Source organism: Pteropus vampyrus, unplaced genomic scaffold (genome assembly GCF_000151845.1).
Source record: "Pteropus vampyrus isolate Shadow unplaced genomic scaffold, Pvam_2.0 Scaffold5, whole genome shotgun sequence".
Lineage (NCBI taxonomy): Eukaryota > Metazoa > Chordata > Mammalia > Chiroptera > Pteropodidae > Pteropus > Pteropus vampyrus.
The window spans coordinates 2,766,266-2,786,249 of NW_011888786.1; the positions used below are offsets into that span (position 1 = coordinate 2,766,266).

Below are 19,984 nucleotides of genomic sequence, written 5' to 3' on the forward strand. Positions count from 1 at the left end.
AGCTTTTTCTGAAGAAAATGTAACTCTAAATGTTATGGTAGAAATAAATAAAAATAATAACTTTAAAATGGAAATTTTAATTATTTTTGAAAAATGGTGTTTTATATAGGATTCACACTTATGATATCAGACTAAGAAAATAAGATACACGTTAACTTTATGCAGCATAGACAATTAAAAGTTTACTCAATTCACTTCTTTTGGTGGGGGATGTTTCAATTTAGGTTTTGCAAATTGATGATGTGACAATAAAAATAAGTGCTTTAAAGGCAATCTTTGACCAACTGATGGCATTTGGGATTGAACCATTTAAAACTAAAACAGACGAAGCCCTTCAAAGTGAAGGTGCAGAAATAAACACTGACGAAGAGCAAGAATCCAGAGAAGCTGAAGAAGTGGCTGCTGCAGCCAAGAATGTTCTGAAACTTCTTTCGGATTTCTTAGAGAGCGAGGTAAGAAGTAATCACAGCCCGATTATTACGAGATGTCTTTTTCAGCATGTATGTTTCTGTTCTTTATGTTTTTTAGGCTGAAGTTTAAACTTGGCCAACATTTCAAACTTTGCCTTTTGAATATCATAATTAAATTCCACTTCTGATTTACCTAGTTTCTCATGATCAAATTACATGTCCGGAGAACTGAAGTGTAAGGCCCGTTGTAATGTCTTCGCTTTCGTTTCTCTCTCTTTTTTTGCGGGGTGTTGCGGGGGGTGGGGGGGCAGTGTTTAAACATTTATTTTCTCACAAATCTAGAGGCTAAAAGTATGAGATCAAGGTGTTAGCAGAAGAAGTTTCTTCTACGGACTCTCCTGGGCCGCCTTCTCCCTGTGTCTTCACACGTTCTTCCCTCTGTGTGTCTCTGTTCTAATCTCTTCTCCGCCATCTTTCCCTGCCCCCCTCATTTCTCATTTGTTTGCATCTTCACTCTTTTTTGTCAGTCTTGCTGGCTTGTCAGATATGTTCATCTTTTCAAAGACCAGCTTTTGATTTTATTGACTTCTCTCCACTATTTTTTTAATCTCTTTTTTGTTTACCTCTTCTGAAATATTTATTATTTTCTTCTTCCTTCTTTGGGTTTAGTTGGCTCTTTTTTTTAAGTTCCTTAAGGTTAATAGTTAGGTTATTAATTTGAGATTTTTTAAACGTAGGCATTTACTGCTAGGAATATCCCACTGCTTTAGCTGCACTCAGTAAGTTTTGGTTTGTTATGTTTTCATTTTTATTTATCTAAGTATTTTCTAACTTCTCTTTTGATTTCTCCTTTGTCCATTGGTGTGTAAGAAGAATGTATTGTTTACACATATTTGTGAATTTTACAGTTCTCTCATTGCTTTCTAGATATATTCCATTGCAATTAGAAAAGATACTTTATGATTTTACTCTTTATAAATTTATTGAGACTTGGGCCTAACATAAGGTTTATCCTTGAGGATGTTCCACATGTACTTGAGAAGAATGTATATTCTGTTGTTGTTGGGTGAAATGTTTTGTTTGTTAGGTCTTGTTTGTTTATAGTGTTAAGTCCTCTATTTCATTACTGATCTGTCCAGTTCTATCCATTACATTGAGTATTGAAGTCTTCAGCTACTATGGTAGAGCAGTCTAGTTCTCCCTGCAATTCTGTCAATTTTCCTATATTTTGGACTTTATTTGTTGTGTATATGTTTTTAATTATCTTTTTGATAAATTGACCCTTTTAAAATCAATATTTATTGTCCTTTGTCTCTTGTAATAGTTTTTGAGTTACTCTTTGACTACAAAGTAGCAGAAATAAGGCCTTTCTTATCACTAATTTCTTTTAGTATAAACAGATTAAACTCTCTCATCAAAAGGTTGGCTTTTAAAATTTTGCGTTGTTAGCCAGACGATTTACTAAATTGCTTTTGGGAATTATCCAGTGCCGTGGGCTTGCTGACATTGTGTAGATCGGAAAACTATTGAACATTAAAACTGTCAGTAAATGAATGATTTCTTTTTATACTACTGGTACATTAATCTCTGGCTGAACTAGATTATGTGACTTTGACTTTTTGTCATCACCACTTAAACATTTAGACTTCCTTGACTAACCCTGGGCCGTAAGTAACAGCCTTTTACATGTTTCAAGGACTTGGCAGACTATTGCTATCAGGAAAGTATTTCATAGTTAGAAATTTTTAAAAGGTGGGAGGCATGCAGGCTTGGAGTCAGACGTGTGGACTTGTGTTCTGGTTGTATCTATGAGAACCTTCGATAAGGGATTTACAGGCTCTGGCCTGTTTCCTCATCTGTAAAGTAGAGATACTATGCCTCTTCGGTGGGATGGTCCTTTAATTCAGTCAGCAGATATTTGAGGGCTCATTACGTGCCAGTCACTCTTCACTCTTGAGAGTACAGAGCTGAGTGGACTGTCCCTGCCCTCGTGGTGGCTGTGAGCCCTACGTGAGTTAATATGTGGAAAGCACTTGCCAGTGCCCTAGCACTTACTAATCTTATCTATTTCTGTATGTTTCTGTTATTTAGAGTTCTGGAAAGAATTTGAAACAGTTCTTGTATTTGCTCATCGTACCATTTTCACTTCTGCCCCCCTAGCTGAGACTTGTTCTTCAGTCCTAGATTATAACCTGTCAAGATAATTTTCCTGAAATCTCATTTAAAACATTTTTCCCTACCCTTTCAAAAACCTTCGATGCCCAATATCCTGTCTCACTAAAGGCGAATTTCTTTACCTCGTTTTCAAGGTCTCTATAATGTGGTCACTGTGCAAACTTAGTTTTCATCAATCATAATCACTGGCATTGATTGAGGATTTCCTGTGCAGATAGCAATTCTGAGAGCTTTACATGTAACTGTCTTGTGATTACTGTTATTACCCCCTTTTGGTATATGAGAAAAGTGATAAGTAACATGCACAGGGTCATACAGCCAGGAAGTGTCAGAGGTTTGAATTTAATTCAGCCCCAATAACCACTGTTTTAAACTGTCACTCTTTTATACCTGTACCTTCGTTTGCATACCACTGTATTTTCTTTTCCATTTTCTTTAAGTTTTTGGTTACTGCTTCTAGGAATGTCTTTTTCCACTTCTATACCTTCTATTCACATTTTCCCCATAGTTCAGACACACTGCCTCTCCTACCTCTGGAGCTTTCATTTATAGGTACCTTCCTCTGATGTCAGGGTATTTACTGAGGGTTTTTTTTTGTATTTTAGCACCATGATAAGCATTTAATACACACTGATTTTTGGTTTCACAACATTTAAAAGGCCTTTTGGTTCTTCTAAAGAATTTTAAGAGAATTGAAGTTTTCATAGGTAGACAAATAATTTGTCCTATAGCCTTAACCTGAAAGGAGAAACAAAATCTGTGTGCCTTTAACAAATTCACAGTAACATGAATGATTTTGGGGTAGTTCATATAAAAATATTGTAGAACAGGCTACACTTTATAAGGCTTAAAAAGGAAATAGAAATACATTTTTTGTAATGAAAGTCATTTTTATTAGGTGTGTGAACTCAGGACAGGAGCTGCGGAGGGACTAGCCAAGCTGATGTTCTGTGGGCGTTTGGCCAGCAGCAGGATCCTTTCCCGTCTCATCTTGTTGTGGTACAATCCTGTGACCGAAGAGGACGTCCGACTTCGACATTGCCTCGGCGTGTTCTTCCCCATGTTTGCTTATGCAAGCAGGTATTCTGTCGTATTGCTAAATCGCAATCAGGCTCCCCAAGAGTCATGTCTATAGTATTTTGTTGTTTATTTTCCTCCAGCGGTAAGCGATGAAATGAGAAGAACTTACATAGATTTTATTTACTTTGACTTATTTGGCTCTTTCCGAGATGAAATGTACTATCTTGATGGGGGTAGATTTTATATATAATAAATTTTTTAAAGAATCATTTGCTTTTTCTTTGCCAGTATACTTTCAAATCGTTTTTCAATAGGACTAATCAAGAATGTTTTGAAGAAGCCTTTCTTCCAACTCTGCAAACACTGGCCAGTGCCCCTGCGTCTTCTCCTTTATCTGAAATAGACATCACTAACGTTGCCGAGTTACTTGTAGATTTGACAAGACCGAGTGGCTTAAATCCTCAGGCCAAGAATTCCCAAGATTATCAGGTGAGTGAGTATGTTAGCCTGTGGATGATTTAGCCTGCAGGTCACTGATTTTTGGAGGGAGAATAATCCCTGTGATAGAATCTTGAAATAGAGGTACATTTCGATCTTGAGGTTGCTGGTCTGTGTGGTGGCGCATAACACGAAGTAAGAAAAGATCTTTTGTGAAATACAGAGATAGAAGGAGCCAATGCTGACATTTTTGCTACTGAAAAGAAGTCAACAAAAAGCAACCATCCTCAGTACCCTCCTCACCTACTACTGGCTGTTAAGTATTCTGAATAATGACTTATGTTATCTAGGACTCCTTGAGTCTTCAAATGTTGGTTTACCTGCTCTGTGTCTGATAGGAGGAGGGAGAAATCAAAGAACAAAACTTGCCTCGAGCTTATTTTTATTTTTAATTTAAAGAGGATAAGTTAACAAAACCATCACACAAATTAAATTTAATCTGAGTTTTTAATATTTTGATATCATTTGATCAAACTTATCACCATGTTGAACATTAACATTATTAATTTCAGGTGCCAGCTGATTAAGTTGAAAGTACAGTTGACCCTTGAACATGGGTGTGAACTGCGTGGGTCCACTTACACGCAGACGTTTTTCAATACATTTTCAATCGGCTCTCCGTATCCTCAGGGTTCACATCCACAGTTTCAGCCAGAGCACGTTAGGCAAAATACAGTAATGGGCAGCGATACAGCCACTAAGTGATTTAGGGCTTTAGACAAGAGTGATGCTCACAGCGTTACTGGGTCCAATTCAGTCAGCCCTTGTTGGGATTTGGGGAGTGGCTTGCGTAGAGAGAGACTTTTATTAAGGATGAGTCAGTGTAGTTGGTTGTGTAAGTCATGTCTGAACGATGGGAAAGCTTTCTGGCTAAGGCCTGAGTGGGCCTGTTGGCAGAACATTAGGATGGGGAATGTGGAGTTGGCCTTGTTTGCAGTGAGTAACTATGCAGGGTGTATGATGAAAGGGTTAATGGAATGGAAGTTACTTATTAGACAGATTCATTTGGTGATGACTACTGTTATGTGAGGTGAATTGGTGAGAGGAATAGAGAGAATATGAAAGAGCAGCTAAAATACATAAATAGGAGATAAAAGCTTGTAGAAATAGAATAGAAAATAGTAGTAGCAAGTAGGAAAAAAATAGAAGAAATTGTCAGAAAAAATGATGGGTTAAAAAGCCAAGAGGAAAGAGCATCGAAAGGCAAGGGAGATGGAGGCATTCGCGATGACTAACTAAGGTTCTAAGTATGGTGACAAGTCCTCAAAGATGTTGACATTTCATTGGGAAGTAAATTCGCAGGATCAGCATCTTGGAAGAGGGAGGGAAATAGGTTGGGGCAGCGGGAGAAGTTGACTGTCATGCAGTCTTAAGGTCTCAGGGCGATCCCATGGGACGTTCCATGACTGGGATGTCCTCTGCGTTATCCAGAATTGCGACGAAGCTGGGCCGTTGTGCCTGTCCATCTACTAGTCACTGCATGTGGACTAACTCTTGGGGAGGTGTGATCTTGGGCAGGGCTCACTGTCTGCAGCCGAGACCAGTGCTGCACCTGGGAACTTTTAGCCTCCAAAACTCATATCAGCTGGGGGAATGAATGCAGGGGGTGCATCTGGGGCTTGAACCACAGCATCCACTATAGGAAGTCAAGGAAGCGCATTTGGGAAGTAATAAGTTAAATTTGGTTTTAGACATTTTGTATTTGAGATGATTAAAGATAGTAGAAATGTTTGCTAGTGTGTAGGGCTGTATTGTAATCATGCCATTTTTAATTTACAGAGATTTTTCTCTTGATTTTCTAGGCTTTAACAGTTCATGACAATTTGGCTATAAAAATTTGCAATGAGATCTTAAAATGTCCATTTTCACCAGAAATTCGGGTCTATACAAAATCCTTGAGTTCTTTGGAACTCAGTAACAGTCTTGCTAAAGATCTTTTGGTTCTGTTGAATGAGATTCTGGAGGTAAAGTATTTTCTAATTACTCTTATGTATATATTTTATCAAAGTAGAATTTGTATAGTTATATTATTCATGTTAGTATACTGTGACTTTGCTCATTTGAGGTAAATATTTCCATCATAAATTTAATATAATTTTTAGAATGTTTTAAAAGAACTTGATGTCAGCATATAGCTTTTTTGGAGGAAGATGAAAAAATGCTTCATTTAAAAAATGTTGATAATGTTCTCTGTTATAGCAAGTAAAAGATAGGACGTGTCTGAGAGCTTTGGAGAAAATCAAGATAAAGTTAGAAAAAGGAAATAAAGAATCTGGTGACCAAGCTGTAGCCACACAGGATGCCAGCACGACTATGACTGTTTATAAAAATGAAGATGGTAAGAACATACTAACCTGAATATTTATAAGATTCTATCCTTTTCATCTTTACTGAGACACATTTTTTTTTTTTTTTTTTCCTTATAATGTGGCTGGGTTTCAGAAAATTTTTCTAATTAATCTCCTTGGGAAAATGTATTACTGATAAGTGTTTATTCTACTTTTAGTTTTTTGGTGTACTTTTCTCACCATATGATCTTGCATACTATCCTTTTAGGAGTTTTGCTTGCTTACTTTCTAGTATTCACCATTTTGTGGAACACTGACATGATCAATTTTCAGTGGCTGCTAATGGGACTGGTTGTCATATGTTTTATGAAAAATTGACTTGGAAAGACCATTTAAAATACTTAGAGTCTTTTTTATTTACATTGTTGCATACTTTCTTTTAATAGAAAAGGATGGAGAGCTATTTGTAACTCCTCACAAGGATGTAAGAGTAAGGCAAGCATCGAAATCCATTCAGCAAAAGACTAACAGAGGTAGGTAGTGTGTGGATAGACTAGTTTTGTAATAAAACTTTTCAGTTTCGTTTCCCAATGAAATACTTTGTAAGTTTCCTTATCTTTGTGTCCTTAGGAACAGCTTTATAAATGTCTTAGGTATTTTTTAATTCTTTCAGCTAATGTTAGGTTTTGCTTTGTTACCTAAGAGATTGTATCAGGTGTTTTTGCTTGAAAGAAATATGATGCAAAAGATCATATTGCAAAGGATTATTTGGATTAAATCGATTTTTATTAGGAAATGATCCGTGATGGTTTTATGTTATCAGTTGTTTATGTTTTAGCCTTTACATGATTAAGCAGTTTTGTCCCTTTCATCTGCGTAGTAGTTTTCTGGCTTGTTTTCTTTTTTCCCATTTTACTTCATATTTTCCCAAAATAATTTATTTCCCAAGGGATATCCAACAATAGGAGAGTTGTTGGAATAATGTAGTTGTTGACTGTTAGGGGATCACTTGGAAAAAATCTGAAATTCAAGATCTTTTTATTGTTTTATTTTATTACAAAAGCAATACATGCTTATTACAGAAGAATCAGAAAATACATCCAAGCAAACCAATATAAAGAACACTAATACTACTACTCATGAGCCATATACTATTTTAATCCTTGAAGAATGTTTTTTGAGGTCTTTTTCTATGCAGATTTAATTGGGTTCTAAATGGAATCTGGCCATAATATTGTTTTGTAGCCAGCTATTTAAATACTATTTGCTGGATGTCCCAAATTAGTCCCATATTGTTGGATATTTTCTTGGGGATAATTGCATTAGATATTTAAAAGCAAATGCATAAGGTTTAGGGCGGGGGGAAGAACAAACTTTCACATGAATAAGAAGGGTATACAAATTTCAACCAAATGATCATACCAAGCAATATGGTTTTGATCAGATTGCTTTTAGTCAGATAATGTACCATGAGAATGCCACCTTCCCCCCCAACCCCCCACATAGCTCAAACTTCATTTATATGTGTTGTTTAGTTATCACAGATGGGGAGCATCCAAGGCCAAACTGTGTCTTACTTTTTAACCTTGTAAACTTCTAGCAAGAATTTTTCTAACTCCCAGCATATAAAGGCTCTAGTTTTTATACTGAAATGTTTGAATTGGCAATGTATATATTAAGTATTTCACAAGAAGCCATTACTTTAATGATTAAAGTTGTTTCTTTAGGACCTGGACCTGTTTATGGTCTTAACCTACCTTTCTACTTTTTCTCCATACACCTTGTGCTGTAGCCAGAATAGAGGTACTTTCTTTATATAACATGTTTTTCATATGCTTTCCTCCAAATACATTTAACTAAAATCTGCCACCTTATAACTTAATTTCCATATTTTCCCTTGCCTATTCTCAGAGCTAACAAAATAAATTAATTTTGAATCTTGGTTAGGTTCCTTTTCTCTGTGGGGTTGATAATTGCTGTCAAGGTGGCTGGAGACTTGGAGGAAATCTGTTGAAGACGGAAAATAAAGGATTAGGGAGCCCAGAAAATAGATTAAAAATAGTAAGCAACTGATAATTTTCATAATGAACTGTCTTTAAGGACGGAGAAAAGTGACGGCTTCAACCAGGATTAACAGAGGACGGCAGATTTCTGAGGCTGACTTCGAAAGGTATGCCACGCACCCCCAGAATACGTAGACCTAATCTTTATTTATTTTTATGGTCTGGAAGTAGAAAAAACATTGTAGTTTGCGTCTACTGTGACAGAAACTCAATATATAACAAGATAACCAGTGAAACCTATAAATCACTGTCTTGGATATATATCCTAAAATTCTATTATCAAGAGCATTTGACTTCCTATGGCTGATCTGCTTTTCTTGTTAGCAGCTTGGCCTTTTACTACTAGGCAATGAAAACTCGAATGCATTTTCCATTTATGCTTCCCTGTGTTCGTCTACGTACATGATCGTTTATGACTCCTAAGCTTGAATTAGCTAACTCTTTAGATTTAGGTTTCGGTTCTCTATATTTACAATGATAGGCTATTTCTGCCTTTAATTTGGACGTGTCAGTGGTATCGTGTCTATATTTGGTTTCTGCCAAGTAAGCCACTGTGGGAAGCGGAACGCTGCAGCTATCTTACACTCATCTATTTACCGGTAAAACTGTATTTTCAATATGTATCTAAGTTTTGACTAAATTTAAAAATCTTTTGGGGAAACATGGTGCTTATGGTGTTTTAAGAATTTATTGCCTAAATCAAGAGTATGTATATTTTTTTCTTCCATTCCTTGTTTTCCCCCAAAAACTCCTGGGCAGTTGTTATGGTCCCTGTTTAATTACAATCTTCATTACAAAAGTTTGTTTGTTTTTCCCTTCTATATAATACCAGTTATAAAAAGAAATTAGCTGGGTTTTCCACGATTTCAGTTTGCCGGACAGCCAGCTTTTTGGTTTGGGTTGAGATTTTAGTTTTCAGTTAGTGAAATGAAGATATCAATTACACACTGATCGAATGAGAGTCAGAAACAAAGAAGTTTTATTTATAAACTGTGGTTTTAAAGCTTGTACTTAAATTGGTGTATTTTCAACATTTGTTTAGTGATCATGAAGTTCCAGAGCCAGCATCAGAAATGAAGAGGAGATTACCAAGACGAGCCAAAACAGCAGCACTAGAAAAAAGTAAACTTAACCTTGAGCCGTTTCTCAGTGAAGATGTAAATTAGGAGAAGAGGTGATGGCGGTGGAGTCCTTTCACAAATGTCCTTTAAAATTATGTTCACTTCTTTGCTTTAATAAACTTACCCTCGTGTCAAAATCAGAAAAAGCCTGATGTCTTGTAGGACTTTCTGCTGAGATTCCACATCACTGGGGTCTGTACTGAAGCCTTAGGACAGTGTCCGTCAGTGCGCTCCAGGGACCATCCAGATCGGTGAGGGGGTCTAATCAGAATCTAAAGCGGGTGGGCCTACGAACCTCGCTTTCCAGATGATGCATGTGAATGCTCAGTAGTTTGCATTTGAGCAGCTTATGATTTAGATGGGGCACATTTCCAACCTCAGAACACATTTAAAAAGCGACACCTCAAGGGCAAATGAAGTACCACAAACTGTCTAGAAAGCAGCTTACTTCCAGGGAGGACTAGTATAATGAACCAAAGTATGCAGCATCCAAGTCCAACAGTTCTCATTTTGATCATTTTGTTTTGTGTTTCTCACACTAAAATCATTTTTGGTAATGCTACCTGCCTGGGTAATTTCTCTTCCTAAATTATTTGCATACGAGAGCCCTAGTTTTCTTGTTTGTGATGGTGTTTCCTGGGTTAGGGGATATTCACATACACGTATTAGTCATGGACTTGCTTTCTATGTTTTTGGCATAAATGAAATAATATTTATTGTGGACGAAAAATACTAGTGGGAAAAGAATGTGACAGGAAGCCCTCGCATGGGCACTATTTTACTGTCAATTTCATTTATCTTCTGAAATTGGCACTTGTCTGACATGAAACTTCTACTATATGAAATCAGTCCTCTTTCCTTCTTCAAAACCCACCAAAACACCTTTTCTTATCCCTCCGATAATTACCTTTTTTCTTTATTAATTATTCAGATAGAAACGCCCTAACATTGGATCTGTTATAATTGTGCTTTTATAGGTTGATTTACCAGAGGCCATTTATTTAAGGTGATGTTCTCAGATGGAGCTAAAGTTAAGATTGTTGTGCTTTTTAGAACCAAATTGCTATATTACATACATATACATGTGCTTTATAAAACTCAGAAATATAAAAGGAGTCTGAAAGTTACTAAGAATGCTTATTAAGCAAAAGGAAAAGACGGATATGGTAGTGATATAAAACAATGAAAAATAGATGATTGTTTTTCATTCTGTTGGCTCTGTGTCTTCCTGTGCTTCAAATTCTTTACGTAAATCTTTTGTTAAATCCCTGTAGTTTTAAAAATATTTTTCTGGAGGGTAGGGAGAAATAAGGACTTAAAATATACACAAACTAAATTCCATTTACCTCATAGCCAGGCTATCCATCGGGAAGGAACCATGTTCTTCTCTACTTACATGGACCACCGTACCAAAGCTTTCTCTGGCTGGGAAAAATAAATTTAAGCACCAAACCTTTAGTATTCTCACTATCAAGTTTTAGACACAATCACATAAGCCACTGCTGACGTTATGCTTTTGCACTATTAAAGGAATATCCTGATTTTAAAAAGACATCCCTTTACACTTTAAAATAAATGGCTAAAATACAATAAAATCAATAGGTATAAATCCATTTACCCTCTTTCATTCAAAACTGGTAACTTACAGAAACCAAACAGTATTCTTGTCTGTAGGAGGCACAGGTTTGCTGAAGAGTAAACATGCAATTGTGCCGTTGTTCTTAGCACGCACAGACTTCAAAGGTTGAAAAGTACGGAGAAAGAAAACTGGTCAGTTCGGATTCTATGAATGGAAAACATGCTACTTGATGATAAACTAGGATCGAATTTTCTATACATATATAACTTTGAAAGAGATAGACTTCTAAGAGATACCTTTGCCTTTTGCCAGTTTGCTCGAGGTAGTTGGTATCCACCTGTTATACAACTGTTCATGGGTCAGGTCATCACAAATCTTTACAAGACTAGCCTTCTAAATCACATAATGCGTTATATATTAAAACTTTGTGCACAGAAATGAAACCGGGGACAACCGTGTACTTAAATTTAGGGCATAAAAAAAAAAAATCACAAAATACCATTAAAAAGAGAAACATCAAAATCCAACTGTACTGCAGAGTTCCACAATGATCTGGTGTAAATTGTGTAAAACATACAAATATAATCAAAATGATTAATGCTAATGATTTAATATAAAGACAAATCACAGGACTAGAAATATTTCAAGATCAACTGATAAATGCTTATTGTTCAGCAGAAAGAATATTGACGTACAAAATAAAGATAGTGCAAGAAGAAGTGCGATCTATTTCTCTTCACTTTGGAGATTTTGGTTATGAACTGTACAGCTTGCTAGAGATGCTGCTGTCAAATTCAGATTCCATTCAATGGGACGATTAAGGCACATCTTAATGGGGCTCAAAGGGCGACTTGCTGTATTCCCATCAGACAAATTCAGTTTCTCATCGGTTTTCATTTGTAGCACGCTGGGGAAAAAAAAAAAAAAGTGCAAAGCATTTCAGTTTTATTTACGTCAAAGAAATTATCAACTTTGTAAAATAAAACTCAGTTTTATTGTTGGGACCTCTAAACATGAGTGGATAGAGCATTTATGATCTGGAAAGTACAAGAGTTGTGTTTGTTTTTAGCCCCTGTCTCCTTACTGAACTGATAAAATACCTATATAAGCTGGGTGCTTCAGAGGTCACCCAGATACCACTGTGTAGAAAACCTTCACTGTATATGCAGATTCCAACAGGACACATCAGAGGACATTTAAGCTACTGAGCTCGGCAGGGTTCAACCCTTTTAACTTGTCCTTTAACCAACCAGGATCAGAGCCACTTCGAGACAAAGGAATTAACCTCTGTTGAATGCCAACTATGTTCTAGGCACATTCACATCCATTATCTCATTTAAGTTTCATAACAAGCAAGCAAGGCTGGTATACCTATCATCATGATAAATGACAAAAGTGAGTCTCGGAGAGGACATGCAGTCACCGAGAAGGAATTGGAATACAGTCCTTGCTCTTTCCCTTATGCCTACTAGCTCTCTGATGAAAATCTTTAGAATCACAGAAACTGAGCGTCCAAAGGGTAGCTAGTTCCCTCCACATGTAATCCCAAGTCTTAATAATGATGCGCATCTTCAGATGGGAATCCTTACGTTTATATAAACTAACAGTTCACTATACATGAGCTCATTTGATCCTTCGCGGATCCGCTTGGTTGGACCTCATCATTCCTATGCTGCTCCCAGTCACAGGTCTGTAGTCTTCGCATCAGTAAAGAGGAAAGTGAGCCAGGCCCTAGTGTTTAAGTGACTTGCTGGAGCTGGTAAGTGGCAGCAGCATCCACAGTTCAGGAGCATTTTCCTGATCTCTCCTTGTAGCCTCAATCAACTGACTCGTTTGCCATTCAGCTAGCCAGAGAGATCTAACCTGATATACCATATTTGAACAGCTACCATGTTCTTACTGAGTTCTCAGGTGAACAGTCCCTGATTCAGTTCCACTGAATGGCATGGTTCTAGTTTTATAAACAGATATGAAACAAACTGACAAACTACAAGCTAGCTCAAAAGACTACTCACCAAAAATAGTAAATCACTTAGAAAGCCAAAACATAGACACGTGGTTGATAGAATTATATTTGAAGTAAATCATGGCCTGATATTTGACAAATGAGAGCTCCAAAACATTTCCATTCATATCAGAAATCTTCACTGATTTTCGAATATATTTATATTGGTTCTTATTAAACTGGTGGCCTCATGGCCCTCAAGGTATTTTGTTTTAGCAAAGCTCAAATAAATCAGCAAAGTTTTCCCTTCTTTCAAGGACTGGTAGTGTTCATATTTTTATTAACTGTATTCCCAAAAGTTTGATGTACACTTCTTTGAGGAACTCTGAGGCAAGCTATGAAAATTCAATTATATTAATCAAGATAGCTTGGTAGATAAGTATATCAAATATCAAACTCCAAAATGTCAGCCTGGAGCAAGAAATGGTCATGAACAATTCTGTTTTGTTTGCTATCTGACAAAGGTATATTCATCAGAATATTTTAATAACTATATTATCACCATTTACAACACTGTAAAGACAGTTTTTTCAAGTTACTCTTCTAGAGTATACTCCAAATTTGGGTACACAAGCTCCTGAGATGGTGGCAGCTGAGGGTGTCCATGTCTGCAGCAGGTGTGGAAGGTGCATGACTGTGGAGTGGGTGGGCTGTTCATGGAGAGGGGATGTATGGAGGTGTGTGTAAAGGCCGAGTGTGCCTTAGATGGAGAGACTGTACATTTCAGGAGTGATCTTTCCTGGTCTGAGCTGTATCTGTTGGGGCACTTAGAGAAAGGATGAGACAGAGTGGAAAAACCAGCTATGCTCCTGGGCTCCATAACTCCATCTCACTGTCACAGACAACTGCCATGGAAGTGCTGGGGGAGAGGGGTGAAGGGAGAGAGACTTCTTGGGAAAATCCTATAGCTTGCTTCACTTTGTCCCAGGTTGGGCTTCCTACTCTCCCACCGCCCACCTGATATACAGTGCTTTTGACTATCTCATGCATGGTTTATTCCTCTGGCTTAGATGACAACAATATCCACAGTCAATTTCCTATGTAACTATAGATCAAAATGATGCAGCAGAGGGGCTTGGGGGGCCTCAGGTTCAAGGTGCCCCCAGCAGGCGCAGCTGTGTACACTCTTAGCACTGACTGGTGTTCGAGCACAAAATGGATGTGATCAGACAGTCTTGCCTTTACAACATATTTTGCATTGTAGAATTTTATTTAGCTTTGCCTTGGATGAAATAAAAATTATGTTGAATAGGAGGAAAAAAACCTACATACATGCATGAGAAGAAAAGTTATCAATTCGTTTTTAAAAAGAACTCAGTACTAATATACAGATTGACATGTATAATTCACAAATATACACTTAAACCTAGTTGGCGTGCAAAGTTTGGGCATTACTGATCTATACAACACTAACTGAAGAAAACAGCTATCTTAGGAAGTGCTAGCCAGAGACACTGAACAAGAGCTGGAAGGGACCATCCTAGACCTTGCTCCCCCTTTAAAAAAAAAAAAAAGATGGGCAACTAAGATATAAGAAACAGAGAAACTGCTCTTTTTTAGTGTCCTAACCAGATGTGTAGACTAATGTAAGAACCTGCACCTGTAATCTAGAACCCACCAGAGCACTTTTCAATTCCATTTCTATACCATTAGATTTTTTAACATTGAGTATCCACTAGTAAGCACTTTGGAACACAGAGATGAGGAAGACACAGTCCATGCTTTCAAAGAATTTACAATCTAGAGGAGTTTGTAACAAATATTCCTTTATATTTGAAAATTAAAATTTTGACTAAACTAGGTTTATGTCAGGAATTTGTGGTATAAAACACATTTATATGAAGTGAGAGATTAATAAATGTTTAACTTTTCTTGGTATACTTTTTAAACAGCCTTTTCTTTTGTATGTTTTAAAAATGGTACTATGTTTCTGAAACTAGAAAATCAATTACTGCAAAACATACAATGAAGTCTCTCACTGTTCCTAGTCCCTACTGTTACCAATTTCCTGTGTATTCCTCACACTGACATAGATCCATATTTGTGCTTCAACTGTCTCCTTGCCCCCTATACGATTTTGTATACAGTTCTGTATCTTGCTTTTAAAAATATGTACATTTTGGAGATTGCTTCATATCTGTACAATGAATACTTGATTCTTTTTAACAGCTACAGAGAATTCCACTCTATGCATATAGCATAATTTACTCGCCGGTCTTCAACAAATGGACTTTCAGGCTATTCCAATCTTTTGCTTAAAGTATCAATATACTGAATCTTCTCATGTCTCTTTAAGTATGTATGCAGGTACACCTGCAGGGTTAATATCCAGGAGTAGCATAGTTGGGTCAAAAGGTGGTTTTCAAATTGGTAGGTATTACCAAAATATCTTTCATAGATTGTGTACCATTTTACTCTAATAATATATGAAAATGTCTTTGATCCTTCACACTCAACAATATATAATAAAACTTAGGGATTGTGGAAAAATGATAGGATAAAAAAGGGTATGCCATTGTTTAATTTGCATTTCTCTGAGGAAGGTTAAACTTATTTTCATATCTGAGAAGCTATCTGTATTTCCCTTTCTGTGTTCTTTGCCAATGGATGATCTTTTTATTGACATGCAGTTAAGATTAACCTTTTGTTCTGTTTTACAATCTCATTCTCCTCCCTACCCTGCCTGGTTCATTAGTTGTATCAGCCTACAGGTGATTTTGTCATGAACCTACTCTAAGTTTTAGATCATCAAATTTATGTCTTACATTTCGTGGCTTCTGTGCTTTACACGTCATGATTAGAAATCTGAGAAGCATTTAAATCCATCGCCTGATAAAGTGGCTGTCTATGTCCATATCCAGGATGCTGCTGAAAGGCCAGCAAGTGTATAGAGTGGTACTCTTGAGAGTACAGAATCAGGGAAAAGAATGTAAAGACCTAGATTCCAATTCTGACACTATTAATAATCAGCCTAATTTGACCTTAGCCTCCTCCAGTCTCATTTTCCTCATCTGTGAGAAAAAAAAAAAATCAAATGACTTTTTTCCTGCTTACCTTACATTTCCGATAATCTAATGAGAGCCCCTTAATGCGCCTTAAAAACCATAAAGAACTATAGACAAATGCGAAGGTTTAGTTTAACACTGCATATTTTGGTGAAAGGGGGAAGAAACTGGAGAGGTTTCTAAACCTCTAATAAGGTCTCTTCTATCAAATTTAGGATCTTGATGGTAGTGAGGGCTGAACAAAGGTAAAGGGTGGCCCGAAGTGGTTATCTAGACATCTAAGCCTGTTTTTAATATTTCAGTGATTTCAGCCACCCTAAAATAGAGCCTCTCTACACCAGCTGAATGGAAGTTCACAGAATATATGCATTTGGAAAGTATAAAAATCTTCTGAGTCATGGAAATACAATTGTCACTTGTGATTTAATGGTTACTGATAATTATAACAAAAAGAATTTTAAAAAATCCAACTCTAATGATTTAAACTTGTTTTACTTATTACTGTAGATATGTGATGGTTCATTTCTATCATATAGACTATGCACTTTAATGTAAGCTAGCCAAGCTGTAGGAAACAGTCCATTTTAGTGTGATCGAGACAGGCCTGAAAATATTTATGAAGCAGCTACTCTATGTCAGGCACTATGCTAAAAGCCTTTTTTACATTACCTCATTCGATTCTAACCGCCACTACTGAGGCTCAAAGAAGTAAAAAATGACTTATCCAGGTCACAAAACTAATAAATGGAAGTCTTTAGTGCCTATGATCTGTGACCCTGCCCTGCACACTAACTTGGGTTGTAATTCTGTCATAATTCTCCACATTAATATCCATTTATCTAATACTTCAAATACTTGACACATGACAAGTATGTGGGCTCCAGATCTCAGACAGAAAGATATCCCAACAGGCTACAGCGATAACTATCCCAGAAGAGCTATATAGAGTATGCAGTTCCCTCAGATTTAACGAAATTAGGAGCTGCTAATCATATTTCAATTTCTCAAAGTTAAAAAAAGAAGTGCTAGGGCATAGACTAATGATTTTGAGAGCTCCCGTAAGAGTATTCTTTAGGTTGCGTTTCACGAACACAAATTAATCTTTTTGAAGGAAGAAAGAAGTCGGCTGTACGCATGGATAAACTGAATTCTTGTATGGGATTTGGAATTTCAAGAGTTTCTTTAAAGAACCTGAAACCATTAAGTTTGACCTCATCTATTTAACTTCAAATTCTGGAGTTAATGAGTTTCCCTATACCGGCTGCCACTATTTTCTTACCTTTTATTCTTTAACCTACTCCAATTTCACTCCATGAAAATATCACTTACTACAGTCACCAATGAACTGACGAGTGTAATGAATGATATTTAATTTTCAGGGTTTTTTTTTTTGCCTTCCTAACATTCAACCCTGTTGACCATTTCCTCTGCTACGGACTGAAGTGTGTATCGCCCAGGTTTATATGTTGGAGCGCTAACCCCACACTGTTTAGAGATACAAGACCTTCAGGGGGTAATCAAGGTGAAATGACATCATAGGGTGTGGCCCTACTCTGATGGGATTGGTGTCCCTATAAGAGGAGGAGACACCAGGGAACAGGAAGGTGGCTGTCTGCAAGCCAGGAAGAGAGCCCTCACCAGATATTAAACCCTCCAGACCTCGATCTTGGACTTTCCAGCCTCTAGAACTGTGAGAAAATAAATTTCTGTCATTTAAGCCATACAATCCATGGTAATTTTTTTTTTTTTTTAATGGAAGCCCAAGCCTCTGCCTAACACTGCAAGTCATCCTGCTCTGCCTCGCTAAAAAGTGGGACTTTCTCAAGGCTGAGTCTATTAAAAGGCAGAGATTATCAGACTGGATGAAAAAGTAAGCCTCTACTAAATGCTGCCTAAAAGAAACCCACTTTAAATACAAAGATACAAACAGGTTAAAAATAAAAAGTATGGGAAAAGATATACCATGTTAACACTACTGAAAAGTAAGCTGGAATGACCAAAGTACTATCAGACGAAATGGACTTCAGAGCATGGAGTATTTCCAGAGATAAAGAGGTTCGTTTCATAAGATAAAAAAGTTGATTCATCGAAAGTACATAAAAATTCTAAATGTGTATGCACCTAATCACAGAGCCTCAAACTATATAAAACAAAACCTGATAGAACTGAAAGAATAGAAAAATCCAGAATGATAGTTGTAGATTTCAATACTTTTCTCTCAAAATCAATAGAACAAGTAGAATGAAACACCACAGGATGTAAAAGAGTTGACTGGCATTTCTAACGCTCTACCCAACAGCAGCAGAATACACACTATTTTCAAGAACACAAAGAACATTTATCAAGGTAGATTTGGATAGACCGAACCCAAAAAACAAATCTCAGTAAATTCAAAAGGATTAAAAACATATCCCAAAGCATATTTTATGACCATAACAGAATTAGAGATCAGCAACAGAAAGATGTCTGGAAAAATCCTCGATTATTTGAAAACTAAACAGCACACTTCTAAATAATCTATGAGTTAAACAAGGCACATGGGAAATTACAGCTAAAGCAGTGTTTAGAGGGAACTTATAACATGATCACATTAGTAAAGAATTAATCTTGCTGCCACTGCAACGCTACTGTACATTCTACACCAATGGTTCTCAAGGTCTGTTCTCTGGATCAGCAACACAAACGTCACCTGCGTCCTACTCCGTACCTACTGAAACACACTAGCTGGAGCCGAGCCATCTCTTTTTTTAAGAAAGGCCTGCTAGTGATTCTAAAACTCACTAGTTTGGGAACCACTGCTTTAAAGCAGCACAGTTCTCATCTGGACTACCACATGGTCTACGCCCTCACTCACATTTTCCATGATGCTGTTGAATTAAAAGATTCAAAGGATAGAAAGGAGAATCTGATGATGTCATATACCTTCTCCACTTCCAAGTTAAATCTCTATTCTAAGAGCAACTGGAAGCCACTGAAAGTACATAACCATGGCTTACGAGAACATGTGTGGTCTATGCTTCGCTTACGCCTCAATCTCCACACCATAAGCCTTCTTTCTCTCTCGTTCCTACACACCAGTCATTCCTCATCCCTCAAACCTGCCCAGAATACACCAACTCAGACTTTTTCATTTGCAATTCCTTCTTCCTGGAAAGTTTTTCCCTCCCTCCCGGTCATCGGCCACGGCCACGTGGCCAGGTTAATCCCTACTCACACGACTCAGCTGAATGGCCATTTCCTTAGGGGAGTCTTCCCCAGTTCCCGGACTTAAATCTCCCTAGAAGGAATTCTCATTGTACCACCTACTAATTAAGAACTAGTAAGATTTGTGTAATTATTTAGTTAAGGCCTCTTCAAATAAACTTGAACCATGAGGGCAAGAACTGTATCTGGTTTTCTTGCCCATTAATCTCACAAATCTAGCACATTGCCTGGCACACAGGAGACAAACTCTTTTGAACAATTAGTAGGATCTATTGATACAGGCTTTTACAATCTAGCTGTCTATGTTTATATAACAGAAACGAAGTCCCAAACAAAAGAATTTTCTAAGTGGCAGAAACTGGAAGTTGAGGGAAGGAAGAAGCGGCCAAGATCTTCTTTAAAATTAAAAAAAAGCAAGAAAAAATCTGGCAGAATGAAATCGTTCAGACCCTACTCCGCCTTTTTTTTTTTTGTAATTAAACAGTAGGTGAATTCAGTAGGCTTAACATAATCATCACAGAATGCTCAGCTCCACTACAAAGAAAACTGTTGACTGCTCAGGAAAATGAGGAGAAAACAAGGTAGCCTGGAATGCTGGACTAAGAATTCTGAATTC

At 37.0% G+C, this 19,984-nt stretch overlaps 2 protein-coding genes across 9 annotated transcripts in view; one reads left to right on the forward strand and one right to left on the reverse strand.

Moving 5' to 3' along the window:
- NCAPG (non-SMC condensin I complex subunit G) overlaps positions 1–9,721 on the forward strand; it is a 28,577-nt gene extending 18,856 nt beyond the window's left edge. Inside the window, exons 14-21 of the mRNA XM_011365022.2 lie at positions 225–452; positions 3,484–3,665; positions 3,920–4,094; positions 5,906–6,067; positions 6,303–6,441; positions 6,838–6,924; positions 8,492–8,561; positions 9,497–9,721. Coding sequence (XP_011363324.1) covers positions 225–452; positions 3,484–3,665; positions 3,920–4,094; positions 5,906–6,067; positions 6,303–6,441; positions 6,838–6,924; positions 8,492–8,561; positions 9,497–9,620 — 1,167 coding nt within the window. The 3' untranslated portion in view covers positions 9,621–9,721. The remainder of the gene's footprint in view (positions 1–224; positions 453–3,483; positions 3,666–3,919; positions 4,095–5,905; positions 6,068–6,302; positions 6,442–6,837; positions 6,925–8,491; positions 8,562–9,496) is intronic.
- Positions 9,722–11,748: 2,027 nt separating this feature from the next.
- The window catches only part of LCORL (ligand dependent nuclear receptor corepressor like), a 118,634-nt gene continuing 110,398 nt past the window's right edge, over positions 11,749–19,984 (reverse strand). For 7 of the 8 annotated variants that reach the window (XM_023534040.1, XM_023534037.1, XM_011365049.2 and 4 more), the window contains one exon: positions 11,893–12,061. In XM_023534040.1, the coding sequence (XP_023389808.1) occupies positions 12,048–12,061 (14 nt within the window). In that variant the 3' untranslated portion in view covers positions 11,893–12,047. Of the gene's footprint in view, positions 12,062–19,984 lie in introns of all 8 variants that reach the window. The other variant, XM_011365094.2, reaches the window with a different exon arrangement.